This window comes from Crotalus tigris, unplaced genomic scaffold (genome assembly GCF_016545835.1).
Source record: "Crotalus tigris isolate CLP2741 ecotype Arizona unplaced genomic scaffold, ASM1654583v1 scf7180000017899.1852299, whole genome shotgun sequence".
Taxonomy (NCBI): domain Eukaryota; kingdom Metazoa; phylum Chordata; class Lepidosauria; order Squamata; family Viperidae; genus Crotalus; species Crotalus tigris.
This window is the reverse complement of record NW_024096711.1, coordinates 853,786-867,022: the sequence shown is the minus strand read 5'-3', so window position 1 is coordinate 867,022 and position 13,237 is coordinate 853,786. Positions and strand designations below refer to the sequence as shown.

Sequence of the window (13,237 nt, the reverse complement as noted above, 5' to 3'; positions counted from 1 at the left end):
ACGGACCAGAGGTTGGAGACCCCCGTCCTAACTCAACCACAATCATCCAACCTGCTGTCATAGATACTTTGTCAAATGCATTGATGAAATCTTTTTTTAATATACATTTTATTGGTTTTTTTAATTTTAACATCGAAGTGCTCAGGAAAACACTGTGGTGAAAGGGTAATCAATCATAACAAAACAAGTCATATATATATATATATACAAACTAAATATATATATTGTATATATATATATACAAACTAAAATTAATACCTTAAAAAAATAATAATTCCCCCCTCTATTTCCTCACATGATATAACAAATTTAGTTTAATCTATTTCTTCTTAAAATTCAATCAATCCACAGAATCATCTCTATATTACATCTACATAAATCACTCCTGCTTTTAAGCTCCACTAATTTTCAATTAAAATATTCCAATTGATCTTAAACAAACATATTAATAAAATTTTGGGTATCCCTTCTACAACACACATAATATTCCAAGAATAACATTTTAATATTTTCACATATATTCCATGTCTTAATTTAATATATCATTAATTAATACTCTTTCTTCTCTTATCATAGATCTCTCTAATTCTTCTGCTATTACAAAATAGTTTTCTATATAAACAGAGTAAAAAAACAAAAAAAGAATCATTTTGACCTGTTAAATAAAATTTAACTCTCAACCAAATTAACTATCGTATCTAAGACAAACATATTATTACACCAATTATTATATTACTGCTTTCATTTAGTCAATTAGATTATCCAATCAGTCCAAATTTCTAGAGTCTTTTTGACCCAATAATTAAAATTTTAAATCACATTTTTAAATCTAACTCTGGCTTTTTTTCTACACCAAGCTGGTTTCCGTAATGCCGCTTCTAGGTTATCAGATCTCAGTATTTGAGTACTAATGTTTATCAAAAAATCGATCTGATCAAAATTCTCTTCCCCTTCTTCCAGTATCATATATGCAATATAGTCCATTTTATTCCATATTATAATTTCAGCTTGCTTATCCAGGTTGTCATAACTTTCAATCGATCGCGTCTGGCTGTCAATTCCTGTTAATTTTGGCAATGGGAGAACTTTACTTATAGTCATCTTTTGATCTTCAAAGTTCTCCATTTGTACATAGACTTGTGAAATATCCTCTTCTATAGTAGTTAGTTGATTTATAGAGCAGTTATTTAAGGTCTCAATCTGGGATTTTGGGTCCAGAATTTTTCTAAAGTTCAATTGATCAGTGAGTTCTTCCATCTCAAATTGTGTACACTGTTGCATATAAGCTTCTTCTTGGCCTGTAGATTGGTCTTTTAAAATTTGGTGCTCAGCTTGTGATTCTAGAAGATGGTCTTTAGTTTTTCTCCATGACTTCATCTCCTCTGTCATTTTCAATATTTTTTCCAATATCAGCTCATAATCCAGTCCAGAATTCAACTGATCAGTAACTTCTTCTTCCATCTCAGATTGTGTATACTGTTGCATATAGGCTTCTTCTTGGCCTATAGGTTGATCTTTTAATGTTTGAGGCTCAGCTTGTGGTTCTGCAAAATAACCTTTAGTTTTTCTCCATAACTTCATCTCCTCTGTCATTTCCAATATTTTTTCCAATATCAACTCATAGTCAAGCTGTGGGTAAAAGTTTCCTATTTCGATAGTAAAAGAGTCTTTTAAAGTTTTTATGGAAACTATATTTATTAAGAGTCCATATACATCCGCCTCCACAATTTTTAAATCACAAACACAACCCACAGCTGTTTCCAAGCCTTTATCTTTTCTTCCTATTAATTCCTGAAGTAGTGTTCTCCAAACACTATTTTCACCACAAAATGTCCTCAGTAAGCTATAGAAAGCTTTTTCTTTCCATGTTAAAAGCCTTTATCTCATTAAGAATGACAATAAAAGAGACAGGAAAAAAAGCAAATATCTTCAGTATAGTAAGTAAAATAATGTTCTAAATTAGGAATTTTCCAGGGATGCCCAATATCCAAAAGGTTCAAAACATAATAAGTGCTATTCTATAGTTTTGTTTAAAGTATTATTATTATTTTTTCCCCAAACAGACAGAAGCTGCTTTCTTAAAACAGGGAACTCATTCAAAAAGCAAGCTCTTTGCAAGAAAAATAGTTCAGAATGGAGAGAGGGAGGAAAGGTCTCACCCAGATTCACCACAGTGGTTCTTTGTGCTTAGATGATTTTCTGACTTCAGCTAGCACAGCGAAGTGGTCAGCCATTTTACTGACCGATCTTCTTCTCCATCAGCCCTACGTAGTTAGCTCAGACTGTAGGGGAGCCGCCGCTCCACCGCAGCAGAGCAAAAGCCTCCTTGACAGTGGTCGCCCCTCCAGGGCGATTTAAGACCAACATAACGGTCTACCGGTAGAGAGAAAACAGCTAATAAAGAGCGATAGCTCTTTGCATGGCTGAAAGTGCTGTGATCCGGAAGTGGAAGTCGCATTGATGAAATCTTGATTATATAGTGTTGTATCTATAGCATTTCCGTAATCAATGAAAGAAGTTAATAGAAAGTAAAGATTAGTCTGATCCATGCTAACTTACAGTGGTGAGTAGTAACAGACTCTCATAACTGGGGCGGTCCACGAATACTGTGAATTAGTACCACTGCAAATAAGTAAGCTTCAAGTATTTCTTGTCATTTGCTATATCACATTCCCTAAGATATTCCAAAGATAATGATTTGACCAGATCATCAGCAAGTTCTTTCAGTGCTCTAGGAATCACCTAGGCCAAAAGATTTGGTTTAAAGATTCCTTTAAAGCCAATAAGTGTTTCCTGACTATGTTTCTGTCCCATGGAGTGCTTATCTGCTTCTCAGGAAAGACTGGTCCAAAGAATGAGATGTCTAATTCTCATAGTTCATTTACAAATTATTGTTTTTTCTTTGGACATAATGATGACAAGTAGCCTTTTCTTGTTCTTAGCATCATTCCCTAACTTCAGCTGATTCTCAGCTTTAGCTTTCCCAACCACAGCTGTGCAAATCTGGGTGATCCATTTGTTCCCTTCCTTGTGACATGATATGCCTTTCTACTTTTTATATGCAACTTTTTCAAAAAGTGTTCACATCTTTACTAAGAATTGTGCATGGGCACATGGTCTCTTTTATCAGTACTATGATCCAACTTGGATAAAAGAAAACAGTTTGTGCTCATATTCAGTAGTGGTCAAAATTGTGGAAACCTTTTGGGAAAAGTGTGCAGAAGAAATGCCACCTTTGGTTAAGTTTCCACCAATTTTTCTTTTAATTTCTTTATAACTGTAGCCTTGTTCACTTAATAATACTATTTTACATCCCTTTTTGGGTAACCAGCCAACTCTTTGCACCATTACTTTAATTTTATTACGTTTTACAAGCTCACTAAATGAAAGAGAAAAAAAAAAACCCAACCAACTTGATAGCGATCACATAACACACTGACAAATGTCCTCCTCTCAGCTTCAATACATGACATCAATACCTGAATCCTACTGTAATCTGATTGGCTCATTGCCAAAACAAGATGACACCTGATTGTCTCTCTAAACACTCATGCTCATTGGCTACAATCAGATGAAGGAAAGCTACCTGATATCAACCTAAGCAAGTTGTGCTTCCTTTTTCTGGTTATTTGGCTATAATGTTTCATAGAATAGAGTATAGATAATTGAACAACTTTGTTGCATTACATTCTTGATTTAATTATCTTTCCATTGATATATAATTTTATGGTACTACTAAAAAAAAGTGGTGTTATTAGCCATCAAACCTCAAAAATAGATTTTTCCCAAAAGGTTTCCACAATTGTGGCCACTACTGTACACAGAACAGCCAATCTCTGTCCAAAGCAGAGACGCAGATGTGGAGAAGGAGATCAGATCTTTCAATCTAGCAATAGCAGATGGATACTTCAGGAATTTTAATATTAGAAATCAGTGTGGGAACTGCTAGGGGTACCAAAAAACAAGAAATTTGGGAAGATATGGCATTTATCAATAAAATATAGATCCAGACAAACTTGTGAAAATGGTTTCCTGGTCTGGCTGATCTCAAAGGGCTAACAAATTCTGAGATTGCTCATTTGTGCTCATCAAAGCACAAATCAATACTGCTTCCATGCTGGCTAGGCAGTCTAGGCACTAACACCCTAAATACATTTGGAGGCACCATCCGTTGCATGCAAGAGGTTGAGGCAATAAAGGGAAGTGGAAAAGAAAACAGAATTCAGTTTCCTTACCTGGAGGCAAGAAGAGGGCTCCCCGGACCCGGCCAGACTTAATTGGGATGCGTTCCACTCCGGGGGCTGCGTACCATCGTTCCACAGTGGAAGTAGCCAGTGGTTCATGCGTGGGCAAGGGCACAATCACAGTAGAATTAAAGAGACTAATCTGAACATAGAAGGGGCTGCCTGTCACATCACGTTTGAGCAGCCTGTGGAACATCTTCTCAGCCTTTAGAGTGTAGAAGAGGCCCATGGACCACACACCTGTATAGTTGCCTCCCAGAGCAGAGGCCTCTGCCACATCTACTTCTCCATTCTGATTGGCTTGGTAAAAGGCTCTGGCTGTATACTTCACTCCCCTTTCATCTGTCAGTGATGCATGTAGGGTCACAAGCTGGGCAGGCGCCAGACCAGAGGCATAAATCTTCACTGGCGAGTCAGCAAGGGAGACTTCAGGAGTGACACTGAGGTGGACCATAGCTGCCAGTACCTGGGGAAAGTCAGGCTCCTAATCATATAAATTTGGGACTTCTTCAGTCTCCTTATCTCTCCCCTCTCAAACCATGCTGGTCCTCAATCTGTGGTCAAGGTGTCATCTACACTGCTCTGCCAGTCCTATGTTGCAATGCTGAAGTATTTCAGAGGTGCCTGTTTCATTAACTTGTTCAGACACTTCTTAATCCGAGAACCCAACACTAGAACCAATTGGAGATTTCATAAATGCTCCTATGTTTTGGGGAGGGGGTGACATCAATTGAAATGCATCTCATTTAACCAACTGTGGATATCTTTTGTGAACGCACATCTACAATTTCTTACTTTGAAATTATTGGCATCAACTGGTTTATGCCGCAGATCAGTTTGCAAGATTATTAAAATGTTGTTAAAACCACAGGCAGGAAAAGGAACAATAAGCAGCTTTGGATACACACCTGTGTGAGATCCTCTTTCCATAGACAGCTAAACAAACTTTCCTTTAAGCTAACTCCCTCTCGTGGAGCAGAAGAGGGGAGGACAAGGCAAAGCTTGTCAGGATTTTACATGCCCCCCCCCCACCTTCCAGCTGCTCCTCCTCAAAGTGAGCCTCTGGATTTGCCTGATTACAGAACCAGAACCAGCTTCACACAGCCAAAAGAATTAAGCTTCCATCAGGAAACTATATTCTCAGTAAAAAATCTGTACTGTCTAAAAACGGTCCATCTAGCCCAGACATGTCAAACACAAGGCCCGGGGGCCGGATGTGGCCCGTGAAATGGTTTCATGTTGCCTGCGAAGCCATCCTGGAAACAGTGAGAGAACAGCCTCCTCTGCCTTGGCCCTGGCCCAGGCCCGCCGGGAGCCAATGTACAATTTTGTAGTGGCCATCTATGCTGAAACGCATTCAGTCTTAGCTCCATAAGACCCTCCCCCACATGCCCTGAGAGGAACAGTGAGGCTCCTCCAGTGGACCATACCTTGGCACTCGCCCTGGTCCCACCCCCTTCTGCCAGAGACCCTCAGATCTGTCCCATTCCTGCCCAGGCCCCCACAGGCACCCTTGATGCGAATGATGTAGACCTGGCCATGCCCACCCAGTAGGCCACACCCATTCAATCCACGCCCACCCAGTAGGCCGCACCCACCCTGGCCACATCCACACGGCCCGGAGGGCAACTGCAATGCTGATGTGGCCCTCAATGAAATTGAGTTTGACACCCCTGATCTAGCCAAACTAACAAAATTCACAGTCACATACAATAAATGGTATTGATGAAAAAAGTTTCAAACATTCCATAAAAACAACATTCCGAAACACATTTCAGGCAAACTCCTGTATTTCCCAAAATTAGCACAGAATGACCCATTTCCCCATCCGCCAAACCAAACAATTTAAGAGTAGATCACAGAAATGGTGTCACCTCCGTCCGTCGTTGTCCAATGAAACAAAGTCCAGGTACAAGGTGGTTAGCAAGGTTTATTCCCAGCAAACGAAGTCAGCACTGTGAGTGGTTTGCTCCCAGTGCTTTACATAGTCGTGCCCCATCCTACAGCCCCACCCCCCCCGGCAGCAAGCCAGCATCCGCCCAGAGCGTGTAAAACCCCCAGGTCCCTTTCCGGCCTTTCCTTGGCCCGACCATGCTTTGCTGGCCCTCCGTCCAGCAGCTACAACCAAGTCCTACCGCCGGTTCACCAGGCTCTCCATGCTGTCCATGCCCTTGGCTGTCCCCTCTGGCCTCCCATAGGTCTGCCAGGATGTCAGCCGCCTCCTCTCACCTCCTGGAGCCCTCCATGTCCTCCGGAGGCTTTCTGCAGAGGCCAGAGGCTTTCCTGATGCCCAGCCACTGTGGCTGACATCAGGCCTTCCTCCCAGCTGCCGGCGGACCTCCGCGGCTGGCTAGAGGCAGGTGACGTGCTGCAGGTATCACCGGGGAAGGGTGGAAGGCTGTCCCTGCCTTCCACCTGACCCATTCGGCAGCTGGCTCGGCTCCGGACTGTGGGCGGCATCTGGCTGTTCAGCTGGCTGCTCCAGTCCTGGCTGGCTGCTCTGGTTCACTCCCCCCCCACCGGTGAATGGCAAGCCCTGTGGGGCTAGACAAATAGGACATAAAAACCTTCTTTGGAAAAGTGTATATTTTGGAAATTATTTGGAATAATATCCCATTCAGCTAAAACAAACACTTTTTAGATAAGAATAAGCAGAGCTTTTTTTGTAAAAAAAAAAAAAAAGTGTCGTAACTCACACGCGTTATATAACCCGCCTTGCCTACCCTACAAGGTTTACCTTTGTAGTTGGAAAAAAAACCCTTCAATTTTTAGTGTATCTAAAACACTAGGATTTTGTTCAAGGTAAGTTAATACTATTAATGTTACCATGCACTGTGTGGCTTTGAATTATAAGAAGGCATTTTATTAATCTTTTGGGACATTTACCACTGGCATACCCATTAAGTTTAATGAGTGGAAATGTCAGTTTTCCATGTGGAATGAAATTGGCCCAATAAAACAAAATTGCTTGTAAAAGATTGAATTATTTTTAAGAAGTCGCCCGACAAGGTGGAAAAATTTACATTTGGGGTTTAATATTGATATTGACTTGAAACAAATTAAAGTTGAAACTTTGTCAGTGAACAGATTACTTCAAATTTACCTTTAGGTTAATAATTTAATAAATAGATCTAATTAAACTTCATACTGTATGTAAGTCTACTTTTACATCTGACCAATACGTAATTAATATGTATTATTAATAATAATAATATCTCCAAATCACAAGACTTTGGCTTTATTCTTATTCTTCCCCTCTGCAGTTTGAATATAAAGTATAAAAAACTAAAAAGAGATTTTCGTAGACTTTGAACTACCCAAGGAACCGAAACAGCAGTTTCACTGTCAGGCAAGCTTCCATGCCAGCCACCTTTCTTTCCTCTCACTTCGCCTCTTTTTAACCTCACACCCCACCTTCGGTAAGGGAAGGCAAAAGGCTCACTCACCCTCTCGTGAAAGATGGTCTCCATGCTTATGTGTCTCCCACTGCCACCATTGGCTTCCACACCACATGGTCCGACCAGTGGTGGGATTCAAATATGTGAACAACCGGTTCTTTGCATGGATGCTGCTTCCGGAAGTCCATTCTGGGCCTGACCAACAAAAAATTAGCTACTGGTTCTGCTGAAGTGTTGCGAACCAGCTGAATCCCACCACTGGGTCTGACCCAGGCAATCAAACCACGCTCTGACTGTGGTGCTCCGGCGCCTCATGGTTCCTCCTAGAGAAGGCAGAAAATGCCAGAGGGGATCCCGCTTGCACAGTACTGCCAGTGGGGCACTTTAAAAAAAAAAAAATGAGGATAGGAAGGGAAACAATAGGAAAAGAACGCAACTCTGGAAAATCTGTCGAAAAAAGATGCTGGAACTCTGTTCTGGTGCATTCTATGACAAAAAAAAAAAGCCTTGAGAATAAATGATCTTCTTGTACTTTCACCCAAAATGTTCAAGGGTACCATGGTTTTGTTATCTATGTTAGATATTCAAGATAACATTATTTGTTTTTCTGATATATGAAAGTTTGCTTATGATGCACAAACAGGACATGTTGTTCCAGAATGTTTTCGATCATATTGATTCAAGTACTGTGCTCCTAATGACTCTTGACTTTGGGCAATGATGAAATCATCCTTTTGCTTTGATCCTGTGTGAGAAGCAAATTTCAAGCTAACAGGATCTGTCCCGTCTATTTTTCTGTGATTGGTAGTTTTGGTTTGTTTGGTTGATTAGGAAGCTGGCATTTTGTGTAGTTTTCTAAACAAAATTTTACTTGGAATAGAGTTAGGGATAATTGGATAATTTCTATCTTAAGATCTACTTCAGGGTTTTTTTTTCCAAGTTGGCAATATTTCATGAGTTGGCTGAGATAATGGTATTCCTATCAAAATTCTAGTTCTTTTAGTCCTAATATTAGGGGAGCTTAAGTGACTGTGAGATACAGTTCCTTTGTTTCCAACATTTTAAAGAGTGAGGTGATTAATGAAGGTCAATTTTGTTCCCATTTATTTTCAATGTATTCCAGAGCATCAGTCTATTTCCGCCTATTTTGCTTTTATGCTTGCTTCCATATCATCTCTTTCTGCTTCATTTAAAGTTTAGAGCCATAAACAAGCAGGTTAACAGGAGGACAAATGGGTTCTGGATTATCAATTCTCCCCAGAAAAAAATAGCTTCTCAAAAAATCATTTGTAATAAGAAATTGCAGGTCATACCTGGAAAAGCTTAAATCCATCTCTGCAGTTAATGTTGTAAAACTGAGAATCTATTCCCATTTGGTAATATTTGTGAGATGGTTTCATGTGGCCCGCGAAGCCATCCTGGAAACAGTGAGGGAATGGCTCCCTCTGCCTTGGCCCTGGCCCAGGCCCTCCGGGAGCCAATGTACAATTTTGTGGTGGCCATCTATGCTGAAACACATTCAGTCTTAGCTCCATAAGCCCCCCCCCGCATGGCCTGAGAGGAACAGTGAGGCTCCTCCAGTGGATCATGCCTTGGCATTCGCCCTGGTCCCACCCCCTTTTGCCAGAGACCCTCAGATCTGTCCCACTCCTGCCCAGGCCCCCACAGGCACCCTTGAGGTGAATGATGTAGAGCTGGCCATGCCCACCCAGTAGGCCACACCCACTCCATCCACACCCACCCAGTAGGCTGCACCCACCCTGGCCACACCCACCCAGCCCCCTGAGGGCAACCGCAATGCTGATTCAGCCCTCAATGAAATTGAGTTTGACACCCCTGGACTAGACATTTGAGTATTGTGAGAACATGTTATCCATATCATATTCTTCATTTTTTTTTATCCTGCACTTCCTTGTCAGCTATTCTCCATCAAGGAAGCAAAATATTTATTTGGTTATAACCATTGCTATATAAAGTTGGACATATGAACCTATTTCTATTCATTTAAAAAACCACATCTAATTGTGGTTGCTTATTTGAATCCATGTACATTGAGGTCTTTAACATATATAAATCATAATGTATAAAATGTGATGTTCCTTCTGGCTTTGCCTATGAGATATGCAGAATTTTCCCTGCAAGTTCTTAAATCAGAATACTAAAATAATTACTTTCAGGATTGTTCCTTTTACAGGTGGTCCCTGACCATCCAACCATTCATTTAGTGACTATTCAAAGTTACAACAGCACTGCAAAAAATGGCATATTTTTCACACAATCCATTGCAGCAGCATCCCCATAGTCATGTGATCAAAATTCAGAAACTTGGAAGCTGGCATGTATTTATGACAATTGCGCTGTCCTGGCATCATGGGATCACCTTTTAAAACCTTCTGACAAGCAAAATCAATGGGGAAGCCAGATTCACTTAACAACTGTGTTACTAACTTAACAACTGCAGTGATTCACTTTGTGGCAAGACAAAACTCACTTAACTGTCTTGCTTAGCGATGGAAATTTTGGATTCAGTTGTAGTTGTAAATCAAGGACTACCTGTATTGTAGAACATTATTCACCATAAAGTTATATCTATTTGTGACAATGTTATCTACTGGGCTAACAATACACAAAAGTTTTAGATAAACAAGGTGAAGGTGATTGCTTTGTGTATCTGAAGTTGTTACACAAAGATTAGACTATTGACTGAGACTGTCCATGCTACATATGCATGAATTCATACATATATAGTGTTGAGTCCTCAGCTTAATGGCAATTAATCACAGAGCATCTCGTAGTGTCAAGAAGCCTTTATTGTTGTTTCTTCAGCTCTGTTACAGCTCTGTGGCATGCAGGACTCTCTGCCTCTCTTAAGAACGCTTCCCCGGACCAAATGGCAACATTTGGCGTGCTCCGCGTCTCACGCATGTGTGCGAAGCCGGCGCCAGCCAGTCTGGTCCCGGGCAGCTTGCAACTGCCCGGGACCGTTGCAACGTCCCGAGCCTGCCTTTGCAGGCTCAGGACACAACACCCCTTCCCCCCCGGCTAAGACTATATGAATAGTTACACGGGACCTCAACACCAGCGTGGTGTGCCAACCCTTGCTCCAAATGGTACGGCTATTGTTCTGGGCATTAATACCCAGTGTCTGTATTTCCTTTGCTCCCAACAGTAGACACCTTCTCACTGTTTCTGCTTTGCCAGCAGAGTTACAAAGTCCTCAAGGTACTTAGGAGATCTCTTGACTCTCTGTGACCTCCTTAGACCCTGAGAATCCCCAATTCCATTTTGCCCAGAGGATGACATGAATTTGCTCCCTCTTTCAGACCCTGGTGGTCCCCATGGACCATGCCCCGATGCCTGGTCTGCTTGCTTGCCCACCGGGCTCGCCAGACCAGGACTTTGTTCTCCCAATAATCTGGTTGACCTGCCTAGTTGCAGGCTCTCTGCCCCTCTATAAAACTGCCACTGTTAGGCAACTCTGTAGTGCCTCCCAGGCTCACACTGGACCTATGAAGGGGCTGCATTCCTTCGCTCCCCAGTCCCGTAACGGGACTGTCTGGGGCTTCAGTATTTCCCCAAAACTCAGTTGCCCCCCCCCCATCTGTGCCGGAGGTGTCAGAATTGGGATGTGCCTCTCCGGCCACCTCCTTGTGTGAATACCTCCTTCTGGAAACAGTAGCAGTACTGGGCCAACTGGACAGATTGTGTGCCAGCTCTCTTGCAATGTTTGAGTTATTAGGATGCTCCCGGTTATTCTCCCTGACTGGAGTGCTGAATGGTATTGGTGAATGATGAGTATGCCCCCTGGGTGACTCCCTGGCTGGAGTAGACACTGGTGCCTGTGTGCTTCCTAGTTCCCATGGATTCCTGTTTGGAACACTTGCGGAATCCTGGAATAGGCCATCTGTGGCCTCTCTGTTGGGGCCCGGCTGCTGCCAACACCCATCCCTTTGCCCATGGAGGTCCTCCTCCCCCCCTGGAAAAGGCCCAGGAGTTTCTGAGGGTGAGTCCAGTCTTGTACGCAGCTGTCGATATGCCGCCGAAGGACACGACCGTCATCCAACGAGACCTCGTACGACGAGGGACCGGTAACCTTGCATACTACAGCAGGAACCCACAAGTGACCTGGCCCGTAATTACGGGTCCATACCGGGGCACCCACTTGCAGATACCTCGGTGCCCTGGGTTGTGTAGGGAGGCAGTCTGTCCGGGTGCAACTGGTCAAATTTAGTAGTCAGTTTGCGCCCCCAGCGAAGTTCAGCTGGGCTTTTCCCAGTAGAAGTTGAAGGGGTGGTGCGATACGCAAGAAGAAAGTCTGCCAACCTGTGGTGCCAGTCTCCATAGGTCAGTTTCTTTAAAGCATCCTTGGTGATGCGGACCATCCGTTCAGCCATACCGTTGGTGGAAGGGTGGAATGGTGCAGAGGTGGCATGATGAATCATGTTGGCCTGTAAGAAAGCTTGGAATTCGGAAGAGGTGAATTGAGGGCCATTGTCAGACACCAACACATCCGAAAGCCTATGTGCAGCAAAAATCCCCCTCAGTACTTGAATGGTCTTGGCAGTGGTGGTTGAAGAGACAGGTACAACCTCAAGCCACTTTGAATAGCTATCAACCAGGACCAAGAAGAATTGACCCTGAAAGGGCCCAGCGTAATCGATGTGCACCCTAGACCAAGGTGACTGTGTTTCCTCCCATCTATGCACAGGAGCCTGGGGCATTTCTAGGCGTGAGTGCTGACAAAGGTGGCATGCGTGCACCTTAGCTTCAATTTCCTTGTCTAACCCAGGCCACCACAAATGGCTGCGCGCAAGCGCCTTCATTCTTACAATGCCAGGATGGCCCTCACGAAGGGAACCTAAGACTCTAGACCTCATTGAGGTAGGAATAACAACTCTGCTGCCCTATAGCAGGCAACCCTGAAAAGTGGATAACTCATGTTTCTTAAGCCAGAAACTCTGAAACTCAGTACCTGGACAACTCTCTGGCCATCCAGACATAACCCAGGATAAGACATGAGAGAGTGTGAGATCTGTGGCTGATTCAGCAGCCACATCCCTGGCATTTAAAGGTGACTCAGGCAGTGCCTGAATGGAAAGGATGTTGATGGCAGGGGCAGGATCAGCCTCCACTACTTGTAAAGGTAATCTACTGAGGCCATCAGCATGGCCCATTTTTTTGCCAGGTTTGTGAACTAAAGAAAAATCATAGGCTGACAGAAAGACTGACCATCTCAGCATCCTGGGGGAGATGATATGGGGGGTTTGTTTGTTTGTAGTAAACAACCCCAACAAAGGCTTGTGGTCAGTGTAGACCGTGAAATGTCTGCCATATAAAACATCATGGAATTTTTTAATGCCCGCAACAACAGCCAAGGCTTCCCTGTCTATCTGAGCATAATTTCGCTCAGCAGAAGACATGGTTCTGGAGTAATATACAACAGGAAGCTGAGTTCCATCAGGTTGTAGATGGCTAAGTACTGCTCCCACCCCATAAGGGGAGGCATCACAAGCGATGCACACAGGGAGAGTTTCATTAAAATGTGCAAGCACATTATTGGATGTGAGTAAGGCCTTAACCTCATTGAAGCTTGCT

The 13,237-nt window shown here is 42.8% G+C and overlaps 1 protein-coding gene across 5 annotated transcripts in view; it reads right to left on the bottom strand.

Annotated features, from left to right (window-relative positions):
• Positions 1-9,024, bottom strand: part of LOC120308321 (acyl-coenzyme A amino acid N-acyltransferase 2-like) — a 33,784-nt gene extending 24,760 nt beyond the window's left edge. For 4 of the 5 annotated variants that reach the window (XM_039344242.1, XM_039344245.1, XM_039344246.1 and 1 more), the window contains exons 1-2: positions 8,956-9,024; positions 4,236-4,710 (exon numbers count right to left, since the gene is read on the bottom strand). In XM_039344242.1, coding sequence (XP_039200176.1) covers positions 4,236-4,710; positions 8,956-9,015 — 535 coding nt within the window. In that variant the 5' untranslated portion in view covers positions 9,016-9,024. Of the gene's footprint in view, positions 1-4,235; positions 4,711-6,118; positions 6,184-8,955 lie in introns of those variants that run through there. The other variant, XM_039344244.1, reaches the window with a different exon arrangement.
• Between the last annotated feature and the right edge of the window lie 4,213 nt (positions 9,025-13,237).